This window comes from Bubalus kerabau, chromosome 1 (genome assembly GCF_029407905.1).
Source record: "Bubalus kerabau isolate K-KA32 ecotype Philippines breed swamp buffalo chromosome 1, PCC_UOA_SB_1v2, whole genome shotgun sequence".
NCBI lineage: Eukaryota > Metazoa > Chordata > Mammalia > Artiodactyla > Bovidae > Bubalus > Bubalus kerabau.
In genome coordinates, this window is record NC_073624.1 from 190,964,182 (window position 1) to 190,989,210 (window position 25,029).

At 43.2% G+C, this 25,029-nt stretch overlaps 1 protein-coding gene and 1 non-coding gene across 2 annotated transcripts in view; one reads left to right on the top strand and one right to left on the bottom strand.

Moving 5' to 3' along the window:
* The window catches only part of LOC129628556 (prolyl 4-hydroxylase subunit alpha-2-like), a 162,900-nt gene extending 138,260 nt beyond the window's left edge, over nt 1-24,640 (top strand). The window contains exon 12 of the mRNA XM_055548028.1: nt 24,533-24,640. Coding sequence (XP_055404003.1) covers nt 24,533-24,549 — 17 coding nt within the window. The 3' untranslated portion in view covers nt 24,550-24,640. The remainder of the gene's footprint in view (nt 1-24,532) is intronic.
* On the bottom strand, nt 4,930-5,036 carry LOC129642488 (U6 spliceosomal RNA). Its single transcript, XR_008709759.1, has one exon. It is a non-coding gene; the product is annotated as a U6 spliceosomal RNA (small nuclear RNA).
* Nucleotides 24,641-25,029: the final 389 nt, after the last annotated feature.

Here is a 25,029-nt window from a genome sequence, read left to right on the forward strand (position 1 = left end):
TGGGGTCACAAAAAGTCAGACATGACTTAGTGATTGAACAATAATTTAATTGATATTCTGAGAAAGAAGAGAAAATGGAATTATATACAATGCTCAAGTAAAACTGCAGAAAGTGGAAAAGAGGGGAAGACAAAAATCAGGAAAAAAGAACAAGGGCAACAAATGGAAAGCAGTAACAAATATAGTAGATATTAATCTTAACTACATCAGTAATGACTTTACAGCCACATTGGGAGACAGTTCAGCAGTTTCTTAAAAAATAGACAGTCTTACTGTATCACCCAGCAATCACAACTCCTTGATATTTACCCAAATAAGTTAAACCTTACATTCACACAAAAACATGCACATAAACATTTATAACAACTTAATTCATAATTGCCAAAATTTGGAAGGAACCAAGATGTCCTTTAGTAGATGAATTGATAAACTATGGTGCATCCAGACCATGGGCTATTACTTAGGACCAAAAAGAAGTGAGCTATCAAGTCATGAAAGACATAATGGCACCTTAAATGTGTATTGCTAACTGAAAGAAGCCAATTTGAAAAGGCTATATAACATATGACTGCAACTACATAGAATTCAGGGAAAATCAAAACTTATGAAGACAGAAGATCAGTAGTTGCTAGGGAATGGGTGAAGGAGGGATGAATAGGCAGAGCACAGAGGGTTTCTAGGGTAGTGATCCATTTAATATGATACTGTAATCGTGAATGCATGTCATTATATTTGTCCAAACCCATGGAATGTACAACACCAAGTTGTTGTTGAGTCTTTTCCGACTCTTTGTGACCGCATGGACTGTAGCCCACCAGGCTCCTCTGTCCATGGGGTTTCCCAGGCAAGAATACTGGAGTGGGTTGCCATTTCTTTTTCCAGAGAATCTTCCTGTCCCAGGGAAAGAACCTGCGTCCCCTGCATTCGTAGGCAAATTGCTCACCACTGAGGCACCAGGGAAGCCCATAACACCAAGAGTCAACCATAATGTAAATTGTGGACTTCAGGTGATAATAATGTATATCAGTTTAGGCTCATCAATTTTTGCATGTGTAAAAAATTGCAATGTAAAAAAATTTGCACCACTGAGGTACAATATGTTAGTAGTGAGAGAGTTTGTGCATGTGTAAGGGCAGAGAATGTCTAAGAACTCTGTACTTTCTGGTCAGTTTTGCTGTGAACCTAAAACTACTCAAAAAAAATAAAGTCTGTTTTCCAGAAGGTTTTTTTTTTCCTTCAGTTTAAAAGGTTGTTTGATCAGCTGTTGAGTCCTGGTTGACAGCTTTTTTTACTTTCAACACTAAAGATCTCACTCCATTGTTTTCTGTATTACATAGTTTATGAATATGTCTGCTATAATTTTTAATCTTTGTTTCTCTGTGTGTAATTTTTTTTTGTCTCACTGCCTTCAAGATTTTTATCTTTTTGTCTGTTTTTTAGCAGTTTGAATGATGTGTCTAAGTGTGATTTTTTTGGGGGTAGTATTTATCCTGTTTGTGATTTCTGAGTTTCTTGTTTCTCTAGTTTATATTTTTCATTGTTTTCTGAAAATTCTTGGCAAACTTATCTTTAAATGTTTCTCTTTTTCCCTTTAATTATATTTCATCCTTCTGAGATTCTAATTACATATATATTAGACCACTTGGTATTTTTTCACAGCTCCTGAATACTCTGTTCTGGTTTTTTACACCCTTTTTCTCTTTGTGTTTACATTTGAGTAATTTCTATTACTCTGTCTCTGGGTTGCTTGATTCTTTCTTGGCTGTATTGAGTCTATAATGTGTCTGTCAAAGGCATTCTTCACCTCTCTTATTGTATTTTTTATTTCTAGAATTTCCATTTGCTTCTTTCTTATGATTTTTATATTTCTTCTGGAATTCCGTATCTGTTCATATATGCCATCCATTTTTTTTACTCAAGACTTTAACTGATTTACCTTACATTTAAATTGTCAGTTCATTCTAATATCTGGTTTTTCGTGATTCTGTTTCAGATAATTGCTTTGTCTGTTAACAGTGCTTTATTTTCTTGTTTTTTTTTTTTTTTTTAATGTGTCTCATAATTTTTATTGCATACTTGTATGTAATATAGTGTGTAATTTGTTGTTGAGTCACCAAGTCATGTCCAACTCTTTGCGTTCCCATGGACTGCAGCACCCCAGGCTTCCCTGTCTGTCCTTCATCATCTCCTGAAGTTTGCCCAAGTTCATGTCCATTGAATCAGTGATGTCATCCAACCATCTCATCCTCTGTCGCCTTCTTCTCCTTCTGCCTTCAGTCTTCCCCAGAATCAGGGTCTTTTCCAGTGAGTCAGTTCTTCACATCATGTGGCCAAAGTATTGGCGTTTCAGCTTCAGCATCAGTCCTTCCAATGAATATTCAGGGCTGATTTCCTTTAAGATGGACTGGTTCGATCTCCTTGCCTTCCAAGGGACTCTCAAGAGTCTTCTCCAGCACCACAGTTAAAAAGCATCAACTCTTTGGCACTCTGCCCTCTTTATTGTCCAGGTCTCACATCCATACATGACTACTGGAAAGACCATAGCCTTGACTAAACCAGCCTTTGTCAGCAAAGTGATATCTTTGCTTTTTAACACATTGTCTAGGTTTGTCATAGCTTTCCAGCCAAGAAGAAATCGTCTTCTAATTTCATGACTGCAGTCACCATACACAGTGATTTTAGAGCTGGAAGAGGAAATCTGTCCTCTGCCTCCACCCTTTCCCCTTCTATTAGGCATAAAATGGTGGGACCAAATGCCATGATCTTAGTTTTTTTTAATATTGAGTTTTAAGCTGACTTTTTCACTCTCCTCCTTCACCCTCATCAAGAGCCTCTTTAGTTCCTCTTCACTTTCTGCCATTAGAGTGATATCACCTGCATATCTGAGGTTGTTGATATTTCTCCCAGCAATCTTGATCCTAGCTTGCAACTCATACAGTCTGGCATTTCACATGATGTGCTCTGAGTATAGGTTAAATAAACAGGGTGACAATAAACAACTTTGTTGTACTCCTTTCTCAATCCTGAACCAGTCAGTTTTTCCATAAGGGTTCTAACTGTTCTGACCCACATACAGGTTTTTCAGGAGACGAGTAAGATGGCCTGGTATATCCATCTCTCCAAGAGTTTTCCACAGTTTGTTATGATCCACACAGTCAAAGACTTTAGTGTAGTCATTGAAGCAGAAGTGGGTGTTTTTCTGGAATTCCCTTGCTTTCTCTATGATCCAGCGAATGTTGGCAATTTGATCTCTGGTTCCTCTGCCTTTTCTAAACCCAGCTTGAACATCTGAAAGTTCTTTGTTCATGTAATGCTGAAGCCTAGCTTGGACGATTTTGAGCATAACCTTATACTAACATGGGAGATGAGTGCACTTGTCCGGTGGTTTGAATGTTGTAATGTACTGAATGTACTAAAGTACTGCCCTTCTTGGGAATTGGGATAGTATGTAATACCATTATGTAAATATGATTTTCTTTTCCTGGAAGTATGCACATTTCTTTTTTTCCTAAGCCATTAGTGTGGAGATCTGAGTCAATTTACTTAGTATTTGAGTTTGAGATCATTTTTAATTGCTATATTTTGCCTTCAGTGTACCTTCAGCTTCAAAACATTTTGCTTAGGAAGAGGCTAAGTTTCCAGAAGTTTTTTTTTTTTTTTAAGTATTCCTGCTTCACTTGCAGCTTTGAGACTTCCCAGTGTACTTGTACCTCAGGATTTTCTTGATGCACTCTTGCCCCTTCCCTAGCAGTAATCTTCTGTTGTCTGGTACTAGGCTTGGTGAAAAACATGTGCTCATGTGTCTGGTACTAGTCTAGTGGTGGAAACCAATGGGAATCCTGTGTTGTCCTGGTCCAGCCTCAATTAGAGAGTTTGCAAACTCTGTTGCCATATGGGAGGTCAGGAAATGATCTGGCCCCAAATCTTTAGAAGTGTTCTACCATTGTGAGAGGTTCATTATAGTATCTCCTGCCCAAGACCCACCAAAGATACAAGGAAGAGTTTTGAATGTCATGGAGAGGAGGGTCAGGATCATTGAGAAAGCCCCAGGGACAGAAATAGTCTCTCCTGTGAGCAGGAGAGGTGTGAATTTCCCTCGTATCCATGACTCCCAGGAGTCCCATACTCTCATGTAGCCCATACTTTGCCTTTAGCAATTCATTGAAAAGTTGTGTGTGAATTCTTCTTACCTTCTTCTGTGGCGCCCAGTGTTTGATTCTTTTGTGTTCTGTCACAGGTAAACATGTGCTCATGTTCCACCTCTTAAGTGTTGGCACCTGAGTTTCCTTAGATTTTAGCTCTTTGATTGCTCTGTGACCTCAGTTCTCTGATGGGTCCAGTAAAAGTTACCATTTTATGGTTTATCCGGCTATTGCTGTTGTGTTAGGGTGTGAGCAATACTCTTCCCAGCTTTCTACATCCTAGAATTCTTTGTGTTTTGAGAACTTTTTTTTATCTAATCCATTTCATATATGTTTAATATGTAGCATGATAATTGATGTTGCCTTTCATTTACTAGCAATTTTGATTCCCTCTTTGACTTACAGTTATTTTTTAACATACCTGTTTTTTACTGGTGTATAATTGCTTTACAGTGTTGTGTTACTTTCTGCTGTACAGTGAAGTGAATCAGCTGTGTTGTTGTGCTTAGTTGCTCAGTTGTTTCTGACTCTTTGCTACCCCATGCACTGTAGTCCACCAGGCTCCTCTCTCCATGGGATTCTCCAGGCAAGAATACTGGAGTGGGTTGCCACTCCCTTCTCCAGGGGATCTTCCCAACCCAGAGATCAAACCCAGGTCTCCTGCATTGCAGGCAGATTCTTTACCATCTGAGCTACCAGGGAAGCCCAAATCAGTTGTATGTATACATATATCCCCTCTCTCTTGAACCTCCCACCCACCCCTATCCCACCCCTCTAGGTCACCCCCAAAAATACAGAACGCTTCACAAATTTGCAAGTCATCCTTATGCAGGGGCCATGCTAGTCTTCTCTATATCATTCCAATTTTAGTATGTGTGCTACTGAAGAAAGCACTGATATACAGTTATCTAGATAGAGACTTTTAAAAAGTCACTGTCATTCTTACGATTTTTGGACCAGAATGTATATTCAGAATTTATAGGATATGTGTTTAATCTCTGTGAAGCCAGGTTTATTAATTATTAATAATAGACAAATTCTCTGTATCTTTGTCTGCTTGATCTAAGATTGAAAAACATATGTTAAGGTGTCCATTATAGTAGTAGCTTTACACTTTTTAAAAATACCTTTCTTTCTCCCTGGTTATTTTAGTTATAATTTTGTAAGCTATTTTCAGCCCAGAAATACTTATGAATGTCTTTGTTTTGGAATATCAAGCAAGGTAACCCTCTGATTTAATTCAGTTGGGTTTTTTTTTTTTTTTCTATGATAACTTCTAATTTCTTGTTTCTTGTATTTTTGCCCATCTCTTTATTTTTAATCTGTTTTCTATATCCATTGAAAACTCAAGTACATATTTACTGTCCTCCCTTCCCTAGACTATTGACATAGGTTTCCCATCAGTCTCCTTCTTCTACTTTTACCTTATTACAATCCATTCTCCAGTCAGCAGCCAGAGTAATAATTTTCTAGCTGAAAGCTCTCCTGTGAGTTCTCTCACACTTACACTTCTTCCCATGCTTTTGTTATGTAATCTACCCCCGCCTACTTCTCCAGCCTCATCTCACCACACTCTCCCCTTTGCTTCCTACGCTCTAGCCATACTGGCTTTATTTCTTTTCCTAAATCATGCTGTGCCTTTACTTAAGGGTTTTTGCACAAAGTAGTTTCTCTACCTAGAAGGCTTTGTATCATGACTATTGCCCTCTTTTCCTTCAAGACTAAATGTATTTGTCACCTCAGAGAATTCTCCCTAAACCTAAAGTAGTTAGGTTTATGTCAGTTTATGTCAGTCAGTAGTTCTGTCACCAAGTTACTCTATTATAGCGCTTCATTTTTTTTTTTCTTTAAAGCATTTACTAGCATCTGAAATATTTCTAATCATTTATTTGTGGAACTCCGTGAGAGTGGGTACCTTGTGTGAACTCTTTTCTGTTTTATCCCTGGCACCTGTAACCCTGTACATCTCAGGGAGATTTACTTCAGCTATTTCTTTAGGTCTTCATCTAATCAGTTCTCTCCTTCTAAAATTTCTTTTTGTACTCACTTACCTTATGGCACCCCACTCCAGTACTCTTGCCTGGAAAATCCCATGGACAGAGGAGCCTGGTAGGCTGCAGTCCATGGGGTCGCTGAGAGTCGGACACGACTGAGTGACTTCACTTTCACTTTTCACTTTCATGCATTGGAGAAGGAAATGGCAACCCACTCCAGTGTTCTTGTCTGGAGAATCCCAGGGACGGGGGAGCCTGGTGGGCTGCCATCTGTGGGGTCGCACAGAGTCGGACACGACTGAAGCGACTTAGCAGCAGCAGCAGTACCTTATCTGGAGTTCTTTCAAATGCCATAATTTTCTTCTTCATATGTTTTCCCTTGAATTTCTCAGAATTCCTTTTTAAGTTTGTTTACTAATATGCTGATTCTGTTTTCTGTAGTACCTAGTTTTTCTATTTACTGCTTCCATTGGGATTAAAAAATCTGCAATTCCATAATCACATTTTTTTCTTACCATATTTTTTTCGATTATTGTTTCTATTGCTATAATGTCCTTTTGGAATCTGTTGGAAAAATTATGCAAGTTGGGTCACTTTTTTTGAACTGCTAAATCTTTTGTTTGTCTCACATTTTTCTTTATTTGTTTGCTTTTCATTATGGAGGGAGACCGGATTGATACCTGATTTGCCCAATAGTAGGAATTGAGATGACTTTGCTGTAGATTGTGTCTGTCCTCCTTTAGTGCTTTCAGGCTACTGACATGAATAAGAGCATTACGGAGAGTGAAGTTATGGTAAAGGGAATAGTCAGGTCTGATATGGGGAATGGTCTTTCTTGTCAAAGGAAAACTGTCTAGCCTTGAAGAATCAGAGGAATTGAGAATTGGTTTAGCTGTATGTGAAGATGAGATAAATGTATTACTGCCTGTCCATTATCTATATTGACTCTGGCAGAAACATCTAGAATGGCTCCTGGCACAGAGTTAATACTCAGAATGTTTGTTGAAATGAACCAAAGCACCCTAAGTGATTGATTTACACCTGGCTCTGTGCTGGGTGCTGTAGGAAATTCAGAGATGATAATCCTGTTCCTGTAGTGGGCTCTATCTGGTAGAAATTATTACCCATTTGAAGAGTTACAAACAAAGGAATAAATTTATCAGTAAATCTAGGTGTGCTAAAAAGGAGGGAGAGCTCCTTTTGAACTGATTAGTTGGATAAGTGTTCCAGAAGGGGACAATATTAGCTGGCTTGTAAAGTGGTAGGAAAAAGGAAGGATGTGGTTAGAGTGAACTAGCTTGTGGGAGTAGCTGATATAAAGATGGTGTAGAGGCCCTAATCAACATGATGTGTGTGGGAGAAGTAAAAGGATCAGTTCATCTGGAACATACAAGACATGGTTCGTGAGCCTTGGTTACTAAGCGTAGGATTTTATCCTTTACCTTGTGACGGCTGGAAGGTGTTAGAGGCCGCTCAGCCAGGAAAAAAGAACTGTGGTTAGAACTGCTTGAGGAAGCTCCACTCATAGTTTTCCACTGGTGTGGGATGAACAGAATGTAAGATGTCTCCTCTTGTATTTTTCCTCCTTTCACCTCATCTGCCTCCTCTCTGTGTCTTCTCTTTCTCCAACCTGCATCAGTCTCCTGGGATATTCCCTGGAATGACTTCTGATTCCTACCATTTCTGAAATAATAACATGGCAGTACCACACTCCTTACTTGCTGGTGGCTACTGGAGTCTGGGCCCTGAGTAGTATGCCAGATACTCTGGTACTATGCCAGAAATGTTTGAGTTCTCCAAAGGGAAGTTCTGCATCCTGAACTCTGACCTGGGAGCATGCAAAGTGAATATCACTGTCTTGTCATATGGCTTATGAAAATTGGCCTTAGGAAAAGAAATTAAAAAATAGAAGGTAGTTATTGTTACTCCATGCCTTGGGGATGGTTTTCATTATCTGAAGAGCTACCTTGCATAAAAGCCCAGGAGACCATACAGTCTAATATTTGGAAAGTTGAGGCATTTCTCAACCCATAGCTCTGCCTCCTGAGTCACTGCCTATGGATGATAGGGAAGTCCAGTCCCAACACTGTGTCCAGCCTGGTGCTTCCTTGGCTGCTTGCCAAAGTGGGCTTCTCACTAACAGGAATGAAGATGAAGATTTCATCATCATTAGGATTACACTCTTCTACTAATTTTGTTATACCTGTTCCACATCTCTCCATTTCACTAATATATGCCCTTTTCTAGGGTTTTTCTGAAAATGTCACTTGGCCAAGGGTTTTGTTTTTTGTTTTGTTGTGAGCAGCAGATGCTTGAGAAGATCTGAGGTACCACAGCTGTTCTGTGCTGTCATGGCACTTGCTCTGAGCTTTATCCATCACCAGTGCTTTGTTTCTCGTGTGTTTCACAGTGTCTTCTGTACCCTCCATGGTGCATCTTTTTTTTTTTTTTTTTTTTCATGGTGCATCTTATACCCCTTGGCAGACTCTGCCTCAAACAGGACAGAGTCAACCTAGAACTGTGCTGTCCAGTACAATAGCTACTAGCCATATGTGGCTATTTAATTAAATATAGCTAATCAATTAAAATTAAATAATATAAAAATTCACAATTGTCTTAACCATATTTCAGGTGTTTGATAGCCACATATGGTTTCTGGCTTCTGTACTAGACAGTGCAGATAGATAATTCTCATCATCACAGAAAGTTCTACTGGAATGCTGGTCTTGAAAAATATAGAAAAATACCAACAGGACTGTCCGGGTAGATGTAGGTACTCCAAGGCAGGTTGAAGTTCTTCGTTGCCACTATGTGCAGCAGATGTACCTACTTCTTTGTTATTCTAGTTGTCTACAGGGACATCTGATAACTATTAGACACACACACACACACACACACACACACATAGACAAAATTGCTTGTTAATTCTCACAGACTGGATATTCTAAACCCATCAGAAAAAAGAGAAGCATTTTCCAAATTGCTCCATAATTTTTCTTAACCACAATATAGTTAATACCTCATGTTATTATACAATGAAGTCCTTTCGCTTTGTGCCCCTTTGGTCCTGTCATAAAGAAAAAATAAGCCCACTTTTTGAACCTCTCTTCTTTAATGTCAGGTCACTTGACTTTAAAAGGATGTAATAGAAGCGTTCCATATTCATTCCTTTTAAGAGCCTGATAAAGTACTCACCTTCTTAGGCTCTACCGAGGCTCTGGAGGTCGAGACCAGGAGTCTCAGCATTGGGAAGGCCTTCTTGGATGCTGCAGTCTTTGTCATTTCACACCTTAACCTCAAAGGAAGCCCTTTTTCCTGGGATGGAGCACTTTAGTTCCCACAATTCTTCTCTGAAGTCACTGGGGAGTGGGTGGATGGTTTGTAGAGTGAGGGCGATGCTTTGGTCTGAACTTTTTGAGTAACCTTAGGAGTGGATCTGCTAAAACCAGAGGGTTTTTTTTCTTTACCGCACCACCCCCAGGATTCCATTTCCTGCACACGTGGCATCAGCCCCTCTAGTTATCTTGACCCAGGCCTTTGGACCATGCCTTGGGAGGGCTCTGCCATCTGCATTGAGCTCCATTTGTACCTCTCCAGTGAAAACAATGACTTTCTTTGCCCTGACCTGGTAGGAAGGCTCTTTCCTCTCTTACTTGGTTAACCAAAGTGGGAATTAGGATTACTACCCCTGTGGGTAAAAGACATTTTTCTCCATGTTGGAGAAAGATGTAGGTAGTGGTTTCATCTGCCACTGTCCATGGATGTGAGTAGAACGTCCTCCTGATGCATAACCCTGCTCCTGCCCTTGGCCCTTTCCCAGGTCCTTTACTATTTTGACTTTCTCCTCATGCCTTTTTCTTACCCTGATGCTGTCCTAGACCTTTTTTTTTTTTTTTTCTTTTCTGTTCCTTCTGTTGCCCCTGTTTTAGCCACTGCCCTGGACTCAAGGTGAGTTGAGGGAAACAGTCTCTCAAAATCTGGGCAAAAATCCTTGGGATGTGAGGTGAGCACATGGGAAGTGGCACACATGATCTGAATGCTAGTATTTGCCTGCCAGGGCTGGACCTTCCATGGCCTTCCCTCCTTTCTGTTTTTGAACTTCTTTCATAAGAGGAACCTTTATCTATCCAGGACTTTATGCCTCCCCCGCCCCATTCCCTATTTAGGGACATGCAGTTGTGCTGCAGGAGAGAGCTGGCCCATGCCCCCCTTCAGGGGCCAGGGAGGTCCATGAACGTGGCAGTGAGGCCTGAGCAGGTACATGACAGGTAAGCAGAGACATCTGGAGTCTAGTCAGTCATGGACCGCAGAGCTCCTGCAGAAGAATAAGGCTCCAAATTTTAGCCTTTGCTTGCCCAACTCCTCATGATTTAATAAAGAATAGTTTTATCTTTTAATTACCCAAGTGATGCATGAATACGTTCTCTTCTTGTAACATCTTACAAGTGAGAATATTATCTTCCTGTAAAAACAGCAAGAAAGTTCATCCTGATGATTATAAAATTGTAAAGCTAAAGTGCTCTTTGATTGCCTCATCTGATCCTAATCCCCTCTCCCAGTTCCTGCAAGTAACCACAGTTCTCAGCTAGCAGTATATCCTTCCAGATCTTTTTTTAATATATTTACTTACTGACCTTGTGTATCTGTTAAAAAAAAAAAGATAGGATTCTTTTATGGTTTCTTCTTTTCTTTCCTCCTTTCTCTTTCTTTTTCATAAATGATGTACTGTATGTTATCATTCTACAGTTATCAGTCAGTGATATGTTAGAGATCTTTCTATGTTGGTTTAAAGAAAGCAAGTGCATTTTGGAATTGCTGTATGATATTATCTAGCATGAACATACCTCAGTTTATTTATTCACCTCTGGGTGATGAAAATTTTATGTGTCTCTAAAATTTCAGTATTACACATGGGATGCAATGAATATTCTTGCATATGCTTCATTAAGCTCACAAGCAAGCATAAATTACAGACTCATGGGTGTATGTGTGTGTGTGTGTGTGTGTGTGTACACACACACATATTTAGTAACATCTGTCAGCTTGTTCGTAGAAAAAAGTTAGATCCACTAAAAGCCACTAACATCACGTACCTGCCAAGAACCTGTTAAAATCATAGGCTTCATGTTATCAAATGTCACGTGCAGAATTTGACTGTATTTCTCAAGTTCCTTAGTGATGCTAAACATCTTTTATATATTTATTGGACATTTTTGTTTCTTCTGTTAGTTTTTTTAGTTGGTTCATACTCTTTTTCTGTTGTTTAGATTTTACTTGTTAACTTTTTAATACTCTTTATATTCTGGATATTAATGATTTGTCTATTATACATGTTATAAATCCTTCCTCCCATTGTTTCACTTGTCTTTCATTTTACAGTATCTTTTACTATACCAAAATGTGTGATTTTGATGGAGTAAAATGATCAGTTTTTAAAGTGACTTGATATTTTGTGTGATCTTATTTAAAAAGGATTCTTATTCCCTCCAGGTCATAAACGTATTTTTCTATATATTCTCCTATGTCTATTATTTATATTTAGGACTTTAATATCTCTGAATTTATTTTATGAATGGTATGAGGAGGAATCTATCAATAGCTTTATCTTTTCAACTAAGTGATAATTTTGTAGAAGCTTTGTTGATTGTCTTCACAGTACCCCTTCTTCCCTCCTCCCTTGCTAACAGCATTCCGAATTTCCTAGATGTGTAGTATATGTGCAATTGCTCTCACCCTCACCCCTTAATGGAGAAGGAAACAACAACCCTCTCCAGTATTCTTGCCTGGAGAATTCCATGGATGGAGGAACCTCATAGGCTACAGTCCATGGGGGTCGCAAAGAGTCGGACATGACTGAGCGACCTTACTTTCTTTCTCTTTAACCCCTTAAAGTAGCTTAAGCCAATCAATGCATCCCATCCACCCTGGCTACAGGGTACGAATGTTCCAAGTGGGTAAATGACCCTTTAGAGATTAAGACACACGAAATAATGTTTGCTATGAGCTTCTAACAAAGAGGTTTTCTTTTCAGTGTTGGCTCAGTTGCTACTGACAATCATCTTACTCCCACAGGGGAAGCTAATCTTATGATGAACAAATAAAGTAGAAGACAGAGAAGAGAAATGAGGTTCTTGATGATGTTATTGATCTACTGGGCCAATCCTGTTCCAAAATCTAGCGTACTTCTGAGCCACTACTTTTTCTTTATTATTTAAGCCAGTTTGAGTTAAGTTTTACTTAAAACTAGAAGTATTTCTAACATTGAATCACAATCATCTCAATACTCTTCATTTAAAGATTAGTGTGTTTCACATGTTTAGTTATGTCCAACTCTCTGCAGCCCCACTGACTGTAGCCCACAAGGCTCCCCAGTCCATAGAATTTTCCAAGCAAGAATACTGGAGTGGGTTGCCATTTCCTACTCCACGGTGTCTTCCTGACCAGGGATTGAACCCACGTCTCCTGCAGCTCCTGCATTGGCAGGTCAATTCTTTACCACTAATGCCACCTGGGAAGCCCCATATGTTTCACAATTACATGGAAGAGCACTTGTGGTAGATTTAGGCTTGCTTACCAAAAGAGTATGCATAACCAGAAAACGCTAAGACTCCATAGCTAGGTAAGGATAGGTTACCCATAAAACTAGCAACAAGAATTTTCAAGACCTAGAATATACATATTAGGACTCTGTGGTATGACTTACTGAAGAGCAGAATTATTGCTTCATTTGGTAGTGTGAGCTGTTTTTGGTACATAAGAGGGATTGCAAAAGGCAGTGAGTGCTCTTCTGATCTGGCAGACATGTCAGTCTTTGCAGGTTGTCAAGACCATGAACTTGAGGGATTCATTTATAAGAAAGCAAGAAATGAGGATGCATCCACCCCACATGTATCCTCATCGCACTAATGTCCTTCGTGTTCCTAATTAGTAACTACTTTAGGAGTAACCCAAAATAAAACTGACCTTAAAAAGAGTCCAAGTCAGTATTATCACTCATCTCAGAATCTAAACTTTATCTTGCCCCCATAAATCCCTTAAATATGTGGGCTTTGTCTGGACTTTTCATTCTGAGTTACTGGTTTGTTTATTTATTTATGTACCAGTACCACACGGTCTTAATTCCTCTTGCTTTATAACATACTTTGAAATTATACATGGCAAATTTTCCACCATAGGTCTTCAGAATGATCTTCAATATTCTCCATTATGAGTTTTAGAATCAATAAGTCAGGATTGAGGAGATAGATGTTCTCTGGGGGTCTTGATTTTAATAGATTAGGATAGTTTGGATAGAATTTATAGATTAATTGGAAGAGGACTGACTTGTGATATTTGGGAAAGCTGCTAATTTTTTGCTTACTGAATTTATACCTGGCCACATCGTTCAGCTCCTGGGTTTTCTGTGTGAAGTCTGACATCATCGAGAGGTTATATAGTAATAGCAATTAAGAGTACAGAATCTGAAGTCACACTGGCTCCTGGGTTTAAATTCTGGCTCTGCTGTTTACCAGACAAGTATCTCAGAATTTTTATTAGTTTCCTCATCTATAAAAATGGCTGCTATAGTAATACCTACCTCATAAGGTGGTTGTTAGAATTAAGTGAGTTAAACGAGATACATAAACCATTTAATATAAAGCAAACAGTGATAACAGTCATCATCATTTATCTTAAAATAAGTTTATTGGATTTTTTTTTTTAATCCTCATACCTGTTTTTCTTATCTTAATGCACTGACTAGGACTTCAGTATGTGTAATAGCGTGGGTATTGGATATTGTTGTCTTATTCCTGACTTCAGTGGAATTTTTTCTGATGGTTGACTGTTAAAATATATTGCTGTAGATTTCTAGTATAATCCTCGGTCTTATTAAGAATGCTTCCTGGTGGTCCTAGTATACGAAGACTTAGCTGAAGCAGTGAATGAAGGCCAAGCCCTGAGCACTAGGCCAGTCTTGCTTGCAGCCTATTAGGCATAAAGTACCCAAGGCTACAAGACAAGAAGAAACAAGGCTGCAGATGCTTAAAGCGGGCCAGACACCCACCTTCCTTTGGTGGAGAGTCCCATGCTCAGAAGGGGCATGGCGGAGACGTGCTTGGGCTATGCATGTGCTAGTCTATCTGTAGCAACAGTGAAGGCCCTGGCCTGTGTATACAAGGCACAGGGAGGTATGTACATGTGTGCTTGGCTGCATGTGTCTGCTCATGATGGTCCTGGTTCCTGCAGCAGTAGCCTCATAAGTCCTGCTTAGCTGTCATTTCTGTATTATGGAGAGAGGGGCTCCTGACTGCTGTATCTCTTTTGGATTATCATAGTTTTCTATGTGCAGCACCCCTGTTTCACCACCCCTGTTTCACCCACCCCCTAGAGGCTGTCAGGGTGATGACTGAAGCATCAGACCTGTGGTTTCCGTAACAGGAAGTGATTTAGATGCTGAAAGCTAATTTTAGATGAGTTGATATGATATGGGGTTTTCAAAGAATGTTTCAGGGGTGGTTTCAGGCTCAAGGTTCAGCCCCCAAGTCTTTCTCATATACAAGGGGCTGGCAGTTTCCCACTGTCATTGTCATTGTCTAACTGCATGAGCTCATGCCCAGCTGGTCAACACTCTTGGGTGGAAAGCCAGGGCTGGTTTTCCCTGGATTCCATCCTGCCTGAGTCATTGTTTTTGGCCTTGAACTCAAGGCAGACTCTTGTGACTCAGCTGGCTCTAGGCCAGGCCAACTCTAGGCTTCTTATCCCTGGTAAGGGCTGCCTGGAGGCTCTGAGGGTCCTGTCAGGACAGGACCATCTACCTCCGTCCGGGCTGAGGTGTGGGCCAGTGGTGAGATGAGGCTTTCCGGCCAAGAGAAGTGAAATTTTGGGTGGCAGGCATTTAGGTGGGACATTTTCTCCAGGTCAGCCCTTTCTTGAGCCTCTTAGAAGAGAGGACACAAAACCCTAGAGATTTCATCACTGCTTGGCCCTGGAGGGTGGGACTCCTGCTAGTAGCAATAGACACAAATGCAGAGAAATAGGCACAGAGCTTTCAGAGAGTCCTGTCTTCTTAGAGCTAAATTCCCCACTGTTTGGCACCCTCAGAGCTGAATGGTTTTTATCTCTGCCAAGGCCTCAACACAAGAAATAGGAGACAGGGGCCCTGTGCTCGCCTCCACAAGGACCTGCAAAGCCACTTTCATCTGTTGTTGTGTACCCTAGGGCTTCCACAGCAGCCCCTGTGGCAGAGAATGGTGCCCTCATTCTCAGGGAAGACAGGCCTCACTATGGTGATGGAAATAGCCCAGGGTTACACAGTTAGTGTGGGTGGCATCAGAGCCAGGTTATATGCTGACCCTTGCACCATACTGCCAACGGGATGCCCAACATTCATATAGCCATCAGGTTATATGCTGTGGTAATGGAGATGGCCCAGGGTTACAGAGTTAGTATGGGTAGCATCAGGCATCAGGTTATATGCTGACCCTTGCACCATACTGCCAACGGGATGTCCAACATTCAGGGAGGGAGCTCTGCATGTCTGACCCAGGTATCAGCCAGGCATGAGCCCCAGCCACAAGCCTGGGACCTCTCAGAAGCTGAAGGAAAGATGATTAAAGTTTCTGCCAGTGGCTAATCTACCCCTTGCGCTGCTTTTGGGTTAGGTGTAGCCTGGGAGATGAGAGGTGAAACCAGGCCTGTAGGTCTTGGTTGATACATAAAAGGAGACTCTCCTGCCCCAGAGAGGCTGTAGACAGACTTTTGGGGGGCAAAGAGCAGGAAACCGTCTCTTTGGCCTCCATAGCCACTTAATCCCCTAAGGAGGATCAAGGGGAGAAAGACCGATTACCAGCTCAGAACCAGGGCCAGGCTCAGACCCAAAAATGATAGGAGTATTCTCACAAAAGCTCCAGTGTTTGCAGCATATTGACATAGTTTGATGGTGTATGAGCTAAGGCCTGCTTTGAGAGTTCCATAGAAGGTGTCTTTGACCTATTTTCGAGGGCTGTGGTGGAAGGAAGAATTTTTGGCCACATCATAAAGAGTTTTGTGGCCACCTCTGATAGACCCAACTCAGGAAGTTGTAATTTTCCACGATTAGGTTATTAGTCACCAAGGTGATCCCTGCCCCCAGCTCCTGGCTCCTGCTCCTCTGTGACAGGCTGACAGAGATGGCATTCCAATGTGGCAGTCCTGCCTCCTCAGGTTAGACCTCAGCAATAGGCCAGGAGCCCTGGGTCCTCTGAGCACTAAGGTTAGAATTCTCTGTGTGCCTGCCTTGTTTGTGGAGCTTGTTCAGAGACAACTTCTTGAGCAATTTTTAGTTTGAGCAAGAAATCCCTTGATGATCTCAATGAAGGTATATAGGTAGAGAGTAGCTCCCAGAAAATCCACTGAAAGGAAGATCCATGTGCTCTGTGGAATTGTGAGAGCCCAGTCTATGACCTTTTGGGGGCATTTTCATTTTAAGGAAAGAAAAGGTCTTAAGACAATACATTAATTGAGGTTTTTGATAAAGCACTTTCAGGAAACTATACAGTATTCAGAGTTCCTTGCTTATTAGAAAGATGGGACTGTGTGGTGTTTACAGTTGGTTCCCCAGGGTGGACCTCATTCAGGGAGGTTGAGTTAGGCACAGCTACCCTTCTGTGGGAGTTTTACCTACTCAGCCTCTTCTTCTAAATTCCTGGGTTGTCTCATCACAGCTCCTGGGCTCCACTGTGTACCTCTAAGGAGCATTTCTGCTCCTGGAGTTGGTAGAGCACTGCTAGGCTGAGGGCTGAGAACTAGCCCCTGAGCCTTGCCCCCAAAGCCATGGAATAGTCATGCATCTGGATTGCCAACTGGTGGCATTTTCCTAAGTGGAAAGGACTGGAGTGGCCTCTAGGCAGGCCTCTCCTCCCTGAGCTTACAACTGGCTCCAACTTGTCCTCTGTGATGATCTCTCAGTCAGGGCATGACAGGAATACAAGCAAGCAGGAGTTGCTGCCTTTGAGGCAGGCAGAATGGGGTGCAGCTGAAGGAACTGATCTTTTCCTGGTCTTGTTTCTATCAAAAATAGTCTTAATGTGGTAACAGGAATTTGTTTGTTGGTTTGCTTGCTTGTTTGAAAGTACCCTTCTTTTTCTGAAGTCTTGGATGCTGCCTCAATTCTGGTGGGGCCAAAAACTGGCCCAATGCCCCAGATATTTGCAAGTCTCCAAGGCCCTTTTCTATGCTTATGAAGTGACACAACCCACTCACCTACCTTGCCCATGCTCCTGATACCGATGTAATTAGATGAGAAATAATCTAGCCTCCAAGCTTTGGACCGCCTTCTTAAGAGTGGACAATCTTCTTGAGGGAGAGAATTCAGGAGGAGGATGACCTGCCTCACATGGGAAGCGGAAGCAGCAAACAAGCTGCGGCATCCAGGGCAGGTTTAGCGAGAGGCTTGTCAGGCAAATGGCGGTTCACGTACAAACTACAGACAACAAATCAAGAGGACAGTTGGGTAGAAGAGAGGTGGCCACTCTGCCCTCAGAAAAACAGGACTCCAAGTTCATAAGGAAGTGACTCTTTTGAATAACATAGGTGGGCCAGCCCCAGACATTACTCTAACGTTTCACAGACATCCTTTTCACAGTGTTTCTCATGCTCCACCTTAATCAACTGATACCTTTCGGGATGACTCAGGGCCACTGCTCAGGCTGGCCGCTGTGCTCTGACTCCAAGTGAGGTTACAGGTACAGCTGGAGGTGGGCCTGGCTCTGAATTGGGCAGCCATCCCTAAAGAGTCCCCAGATTATCCTGTAGGCAAAAGTCCCATAGTCAGTTTGCTTTTGGATCCTTTGCCTCTTTCTTTCTAAGAGACATTCGGTAGAAATAGCCTGAGTTTTAGAGTCCATGGGACCTGGCTGCAACTCCTAACTCAGCCACCTATTAGTTGGCAGGTCTTAGACAGTGTACTAACTCTTCATTTTGCCCCAGTTCATTATTCATTCGTTCAACATTCATTGCTTGAGTCTTCTGTGTACTGGGTACTTGTTTAGGAACTTGAGTGTCATCAGTAGAGGGAACAGAAGTATTCCTGCCTTCAGAAATGTGTATCATAGCATGGGAGACACAAAACAACCAACAAGCTTGATAATATGTTAGAAGGTGATAAGTGCTGCAGATAAAAAAATAGAGCAAGATAAGGGGGGTTTGGGGTGCTTGGAGTGCTGATAGAAGGGACTGCAGTCTCAAATAGGGTGGGCAAGGCAGATCTCTTCGAGAAAAGAATATCTGAGCAAAGACTTGAACGTGGTTGAAGAAGTTTGGCTGTTCCAGACAGAGGAAAGAACCAGTGCGAAGGCCCTGAGCTTGCTGTGTTCCGGGAACAGCAAGGGAGCCTGGCAGGCCTGGAGCAGCATCAGTGAGGGGGTGGGGCAGAGGGGAAAAGACAGAGAGGTAATGGAAAGATGAAGGGGCAGATGACGTTGGGCCTTGCAGGCCATTGTGGGAACTTTGGCTTTTGCTCTGATAAAACACAGAAGAGTTCCATAATCTAACCTAGATTGTAACAGGATCACTCTGGCTGCTGAGTTGAGACTAGACTATAAAGCAGAGCACGGATAGAAGCAGGGACATTAGCCAGGCATCCACTGAGGTTTATTTTAGGTAGAAGATGAACCAGCTTGAACCATCATGGGTGCAGTAGAGATGCACCTATATAATATCCTATTATATATATTATATTATATTATATATAATTTGAAAGAAAAACCATCAGGGTTTTCTAATGGATTAGAAGTGAATATGAGAGTGAGCAGTGTTGACTCCAGGGATTTTGCCCTGAGCAGCTGGAAAGAAGGGTTTGACATTGCCTGAGATAAGGAAGTCTACAATAGGGCAGGTTTGAAGCGGAAGATCAGGAGTTCACTTTTGAATATGTAAAATGGGATCGTGATATCCACTTCATGATGATTAAATAAGATAATATGTGAGGATTAAATAAGATAATGTGTGGAAGTTCTTAGCTGTCACACATAGCTAGCTCTCAGTAAATGTCACTTTCTCTTTTCCTCTCTAAGACAGGTGGATGAAGCATGAGCAATTGGGGGTCTTGTAAGTCATTTTGACTAATTCGTTTTCTGTAGATACAATGAGCCGGTCAGATGCCAAAGCAGTCTCCTCCCCAGTGGTTTTCTCACACCTTAAAAAACTTTCACTGTTGCTTACAGGGTCTTTTCAATTTGTCAAAGGTTTCTTAGCGTTGTTGACACACCGGCGTGTTGGTGAGTTTCTGCATCGGTGGCACCTCAGGGCCCAGGCCACCTCTCATCTGTGCGCTCATGCTTTCCACATCAGTCACGCTGCAGATGTCAGCCGAGCAAGAGGCAAGACCTCATAACAGTAAACAGAGACTAAGGGAGGAGTTTCTCCAGAGTTATACTTTTTATTATCAAAAGATAGTTCGCTGACATAACATTAGGTCACAGCTTTCTCTTAACTCTTTGAATCATTTGTCCCTGAATAAAGCTGCTGGCATGTGGCACATTTCAGTTGCTGAATGAACAAAACAAAAAAGTTATAACATGTACAATAAGACTTATAGAGTCAAGAATAGAGAAAGAAAGAATGAAGGATGCTAACCAAAGAACCATCTCTGGATACGGGTTGCTGTTTTGCTTTACTTGTTTGGATTTTTAGCAATAAATGTATATCATTGTTAAGACAGTCGAGTCATTTTTAAGAAGTCTATGAAATGTTCAAGTAAGATTCATGTGGTGCCCATGTGATGGATAGGCTTTCCCGTGAGGTGTTTTCACTGGTGACACTGTTTTATCTGAGGGACAGCCTGCCCCTGCTGAATGCAGTGGAACCAGCCAAGGAAGGGCACGTGAGATGATGGTAGCTTAGGGAAAGAGAACGTTCCCCAGAAGCACCCAAACTTCCCTCTTCCACTGAGGTTGGTGACTGCCAAGACCCAGAGCTGTGCTCGCTCTCACTCACCTGCACATTCTTGGAGAGAGCCTTTGCTCCAGGCAGAAAGGTATGAGCAACTCTACACTGATTGATGGTGTGAGGACTCCAGGTACATAGGGAACATCTTTGACAGCTTTAGAATAACAAAATCTTCACGTCCAGAAGTTCTCTTTGAGGGCCGTTGATAGGACTGGCATATATGAGAACAGTGATCCCATATTATTCTCTTTCAGTTCTAGATATTTGGTTTGTGGGCAGCTGCCATTGTGGGCATTTGCAAGTGAATCCCTAAGATACAGGTCTCTTTGACTTGTAAAATAGTAAAAAGGGACAGGCTAAGTTCCCCTGTAGTTTCTCAAGAAAGCTATCAAATAGTGCAGAGCAGAGTGTTTGAGCACCTGCCTTTGAAGCCTTGGGGTGCTCTAGATTGGAAGCCCATATCTAACAGTTTCCCTAAGTCTCATTCTTAGAGTCCAGGGTGGTCCATTTCTTGAAGATGACTCAATTCTCATACTCTCTGACCTTTGGCATCCCACTAAATTGGTGGGTGCCAAACTGGTGAGGGAGAATATCACTGGATAGATCACAGATGCTCAATCTCCCCCCAGCCACTGCCGCTACTGCCCCCCAAAGTGAGGTATGCTGATGGGAGTGACTTCAATGACTATTTTTACCCCAACACTGAATGCCCTCAAGGGGCCTCTGCCTCAAACCTGACTGATGTTGCTGTTTATGCTGCAGTTGTCTTTGTTTCTGCCCCTTTCGTCTCAACACCTCAGCCCTCCTGCTTTGAGATCTTTGGGGCTTGGATGCTGAGTAAATATCCTTCCCTTGGCAATGAGCAACAGTACAAGCAACAGGCCTCTGCCGACCGCTGACTGTTCCTCCTCTGGCAGCCATCCTCCCCTGGCCCTGTGTTGCTCACCTATGTCTGACACTTTTCTCTGCTCTCCCATGACCAGGAGATCAGAAGCTGCTCCAGGTGGGAAGGATACCAGCTTAGGTGCCTGATGACCAACTTGCTAGAGCTTCAGTGGGCATCGCTCTCTGGGTGTCAGCCTGGGTCATGGCCCAAGTGCTGAGTGGCAGGCAACTGATGGGCAGCAGCTGTGGCATCCACGCTTCAAAGTTCCAGAGGTTTGAAGTACTGGAACAGCAGGAAGAAGAGTACTCACTACATTTCAAGCCCAATTTCTCATATGACCAGAATTAGGATGCCCTGAGAGTGAGGACAGAGCCTACTGGGTCAGGTCCCATGTGCACTCCCAGTCTGTCCCCACCTTCTTCTGAATACTCTAGCTCTGTCCAGGGGCATTCAGCAGAGGCCTCCAAGAGGCCAGGTCAGTTGAGGAACAGAGGGTGGGAAAGTTGAGGCAAGTGGTATCCACCTGCCGGGCCGATGAGCACCACACCCTGTTTCCCAGCTATGCTCCATCTTCTGCTCCCTATTCCCTGTGACCCCTTTCCTGACCCCTTTTCCCCCTTGATACCCCTGCTGTCCAGATCATCTCTGGCAATCTCCTCACTGATCCCCTTTCCGATGCTTTTGGCCAGCACAGTAGCCTGTGTGATCCTTTAAAAGTATAAATCTAGCTCCTTCTTGTCAGGTCTCAGCCAGATGTCTCCTCAGAGAGGCTGCCATTAGTCACTCCAGAGACTCCATACCATCATCTGTGTTATTAATCTTCATTGCTTGTCTCTTCTGACATTGTCTGGGGAATGCTTTTTGTCTATTGCTGTCTCCCCCGCTAGAATGTAGGCATTGAGAGGACAGTCTTGTCTTCTTATTTCCCACTTGTCCCCAGTGCCCAGCACAGTGACTATGCAGCAAATAGGTGCTTCAGTCAGTATTTATTTGTTGAATGAATGAATCAATCCATTCATCCACTTATCTGTCCTTCAAAAGAACTTGCATTCCAGTCCCTAGGCTGTTCGGTAGTCCTTAGAGTGACCTGGGCACTGAGTGGAGAGGAGAGAGCCTTTCTTGGTGATGAGCAAGGCACAAACCTGCTATGACCCTGGGAGATGAGGCTAGGACCTCTTAGCAAGGTAGCAGTCAGCCAGTGGTAGGCCATGTGTGTCTTTAAAAGCAGCAGGAAGCTGGGCTCTGAGATAAGAAGCGTGACTGCCAGTGTGATAAAGGTGGGGAGAGGGCCAGGGAGCAGAGAAATGAGGCTGCTCTCTGGGGATGCCCAGGCCTCTGTGGCTGGCCGGCCAGCATCACACACTTCCTGTGGAGAACAAGGGGAGGAGATCCCCTGTGAAGGCCCTGGAGCTGGGGCTGCCCCAGGTGTCTCACCCTTGTCCTCACTGAGGCGACTGAGACATAAGACTGCTGTCCTTCATATCTGTCATTCATGGACACTTGGGGACCTGCACTAGGGTATGTGCTGGATCCACGTGCTTTCAACTATCCTGGCTCCCTGGGTTCCTCTGTGTTTTAGTCTCTCTGTTAGTAAAATGGTTCCACCACACTGATGGTTGTGAAGAATTTGGGACATCTGGGAGGAAGGTCTCGGTAGGCACTGGGGCCTGAAGGCTCAAGGAGTGAGGCTGTGGAAGGCTGAGATACGAGGTATTAGTGGGAGCCTGGGGTGCTAGATGGGCCAGAAGGCTCACACAGAGGGTCCTGAGGCAGGCAAGGGGGAGACACTTAGAGGGCCCAGGTCCAGCTGGCATCCTGATGCCACATAGTCAAGATCTGCCATCCCTTCTCAGTATCTTATCCTGGCTGGATTATGCCAAGTGGCAGAGCGGGCAGTGGAAGAGCACCTTACAAGGGGTCTCAGAGACTAGGGTCCAAGTCTTATCTTTGCCACTCTGTGGCTTTATAGCTCTGAACAAATTATTTCTCTGCTAGCAGCTTCAGTTACGCCATATGTGAAAGAGTGGGGTCATGGTCTCACATGATTGTGGTGAGCATTAAAGAAATGATGTAACTCATTCCAGTGACTGTATGGACTTCAGCTCCCCATTCCTACAGGGTCATCTTCTGGGGGTGCAGGTGGTAGGGGAATCTGTGGACAGAAAACCGCTGTCCTGACTCAGTGGCTTGCCCCACCCTAGCCTCTGGCCCAGATTCTGGAGGCCTTAGTCAAGGGGTGGGGGCCAGAGCTGGGGGTTTCCCTGTAGGCTCCATGGGATAGAAGCACTATAGCTCACTGGAAAGCCCTCAAAACAGCTGGATATAGCTCTGCCTGAGAAGAGCTCAGAACTGCCAGAATGGACGGGTGGACCAGTTGGACCTGCCTCCTGGGGAAACCCAGGCATGAGCTGGCACCTGGACCAGAGGACAGTTCCTGTCCATCCTGCTCCAACAAGGCTCTGGGGAAAGCTTGGGAAAGGAGGCTGGGATTACCCACAAGCAGAGGGCTGCTCTTACCTGAACCTTGCTCAACATCCCACTGGCCCAAAGGTTCCAGCCCCAAGGGCCTGAACTACAGAAGCCTCTTCCACTCACATCCCCTCCTCATTCCCCATCATCCCCCACCCCAGCTGCCCCAAGACCTGCCAGTAGATGCTGCTTCACTCTGCACTGACCTGCTCTCCAGGATCAGGGAAGGTTTTATTTTTAATTATTTATTTTTTGGCCGTACTGGATCTTCACTGCTGTGTGGGCTTTTTCTCTAGTTGCGGCAAGTGGGGGCTATTCTCTAGTTGCAGTGCACGGGCTTTTCATTGCCGTGACTTCTCTTGCTGTGGAGCATGGGCTCTAGGTTCGTGGGCTCAGTAGTTGTGTCTCCTCCTCTAGAGCACAGGCTCAGTAGTTGTGGCACACAGACTGGGTTGCTTCATGGCGTGTGGGACTTTCCTGGATCAGGGATCGAACCCGTGTCTCCTGCATTGGTAGGTGGATTCTTTACCACTGAGCCACCAGGGAAGCCACAGGGAAATTTTCTGACCTATTGGTCTTCCCTGCCTTCATGATGCCGCCACTCCTAACCCTGAAGCCATTTCTCCTGAGAAGCTGGGTACTAGAGCCTAGGAAATGGCATGAGGCCATTTCCTGGGCTTCCGTGTCCCAATAGGAAAGAGACTTAAGCTAAAGCAAGAGAATCTTAATGGGTGACTTGTAGGCATCAGGCTTCTGACCCATTTGCCAGGAGCTGATTTTGTGCATGGCATTTTTAAAGTGGTGTGGTAGATGTTGTGATGTACACCCAGACACTGATTTATGAATGGAGGGTTTATTCCATCAGCTGCTAAAAGAGCTACCAGATGACTGCCTCAGCTCTCAGCCCTCTGGGTCTTGCCTCTGCTAAAGAAAATTACCTTGCATAAGGTCATACCGCAGATCTAGTGACTAATAAATGTGAGTGTGTAAAGGCTTGGGCTCCCTTCCCTATCTTGGGAAAACTCTGAATGATAACCCCTGGAGAACCCCTGAGCTCAGCTGGAACCTTTGTTGAAACTATATAGCATTTCATCCTCCCTCTGTCTAATCCTCCTTCTGACCTCTCTTTCCTGCAGATGTTGATCCCAAGTAAAGGTTCTACATGCTAATCTCTGACTCAGAGTCTGCTTCCCACAGCACCTGATCTATGATATTGGCTCGAGGAGTGGTAAAAGGAATAAAGGAGACGCTTGGATGGAATTGTGGAGCTGGCTCACTCACCACCTGGCTGCTAGTGAGGACCCGCCCCTTCACAGCTGACAGACAGCCTCTAGCGTGAGGCAATAGGTAGTGGTGCAGTTGTTAATACTTCTGCTCCTATTGGAAGAGATTGCGTTAGCTGGTGCAGTTTGGGTATTTGAGAAATATGAGGGAATCAGTTACTCTAATAGTGTTTGGGTAACTATTGCTAAGCTTGACTGAGTCTCACAAAAAGGTAATGAAAAGCTTAGAGCAATTCATTGGTGATAAAAAACTAAGTATGGAAGCCCTAGGCGCCCATGGTACATATAACGAGCTCTCATCTCTTTTAGTGAAAGAGAAGGAAAATGTCAGTAGCTAAGCTCCAAAGAAG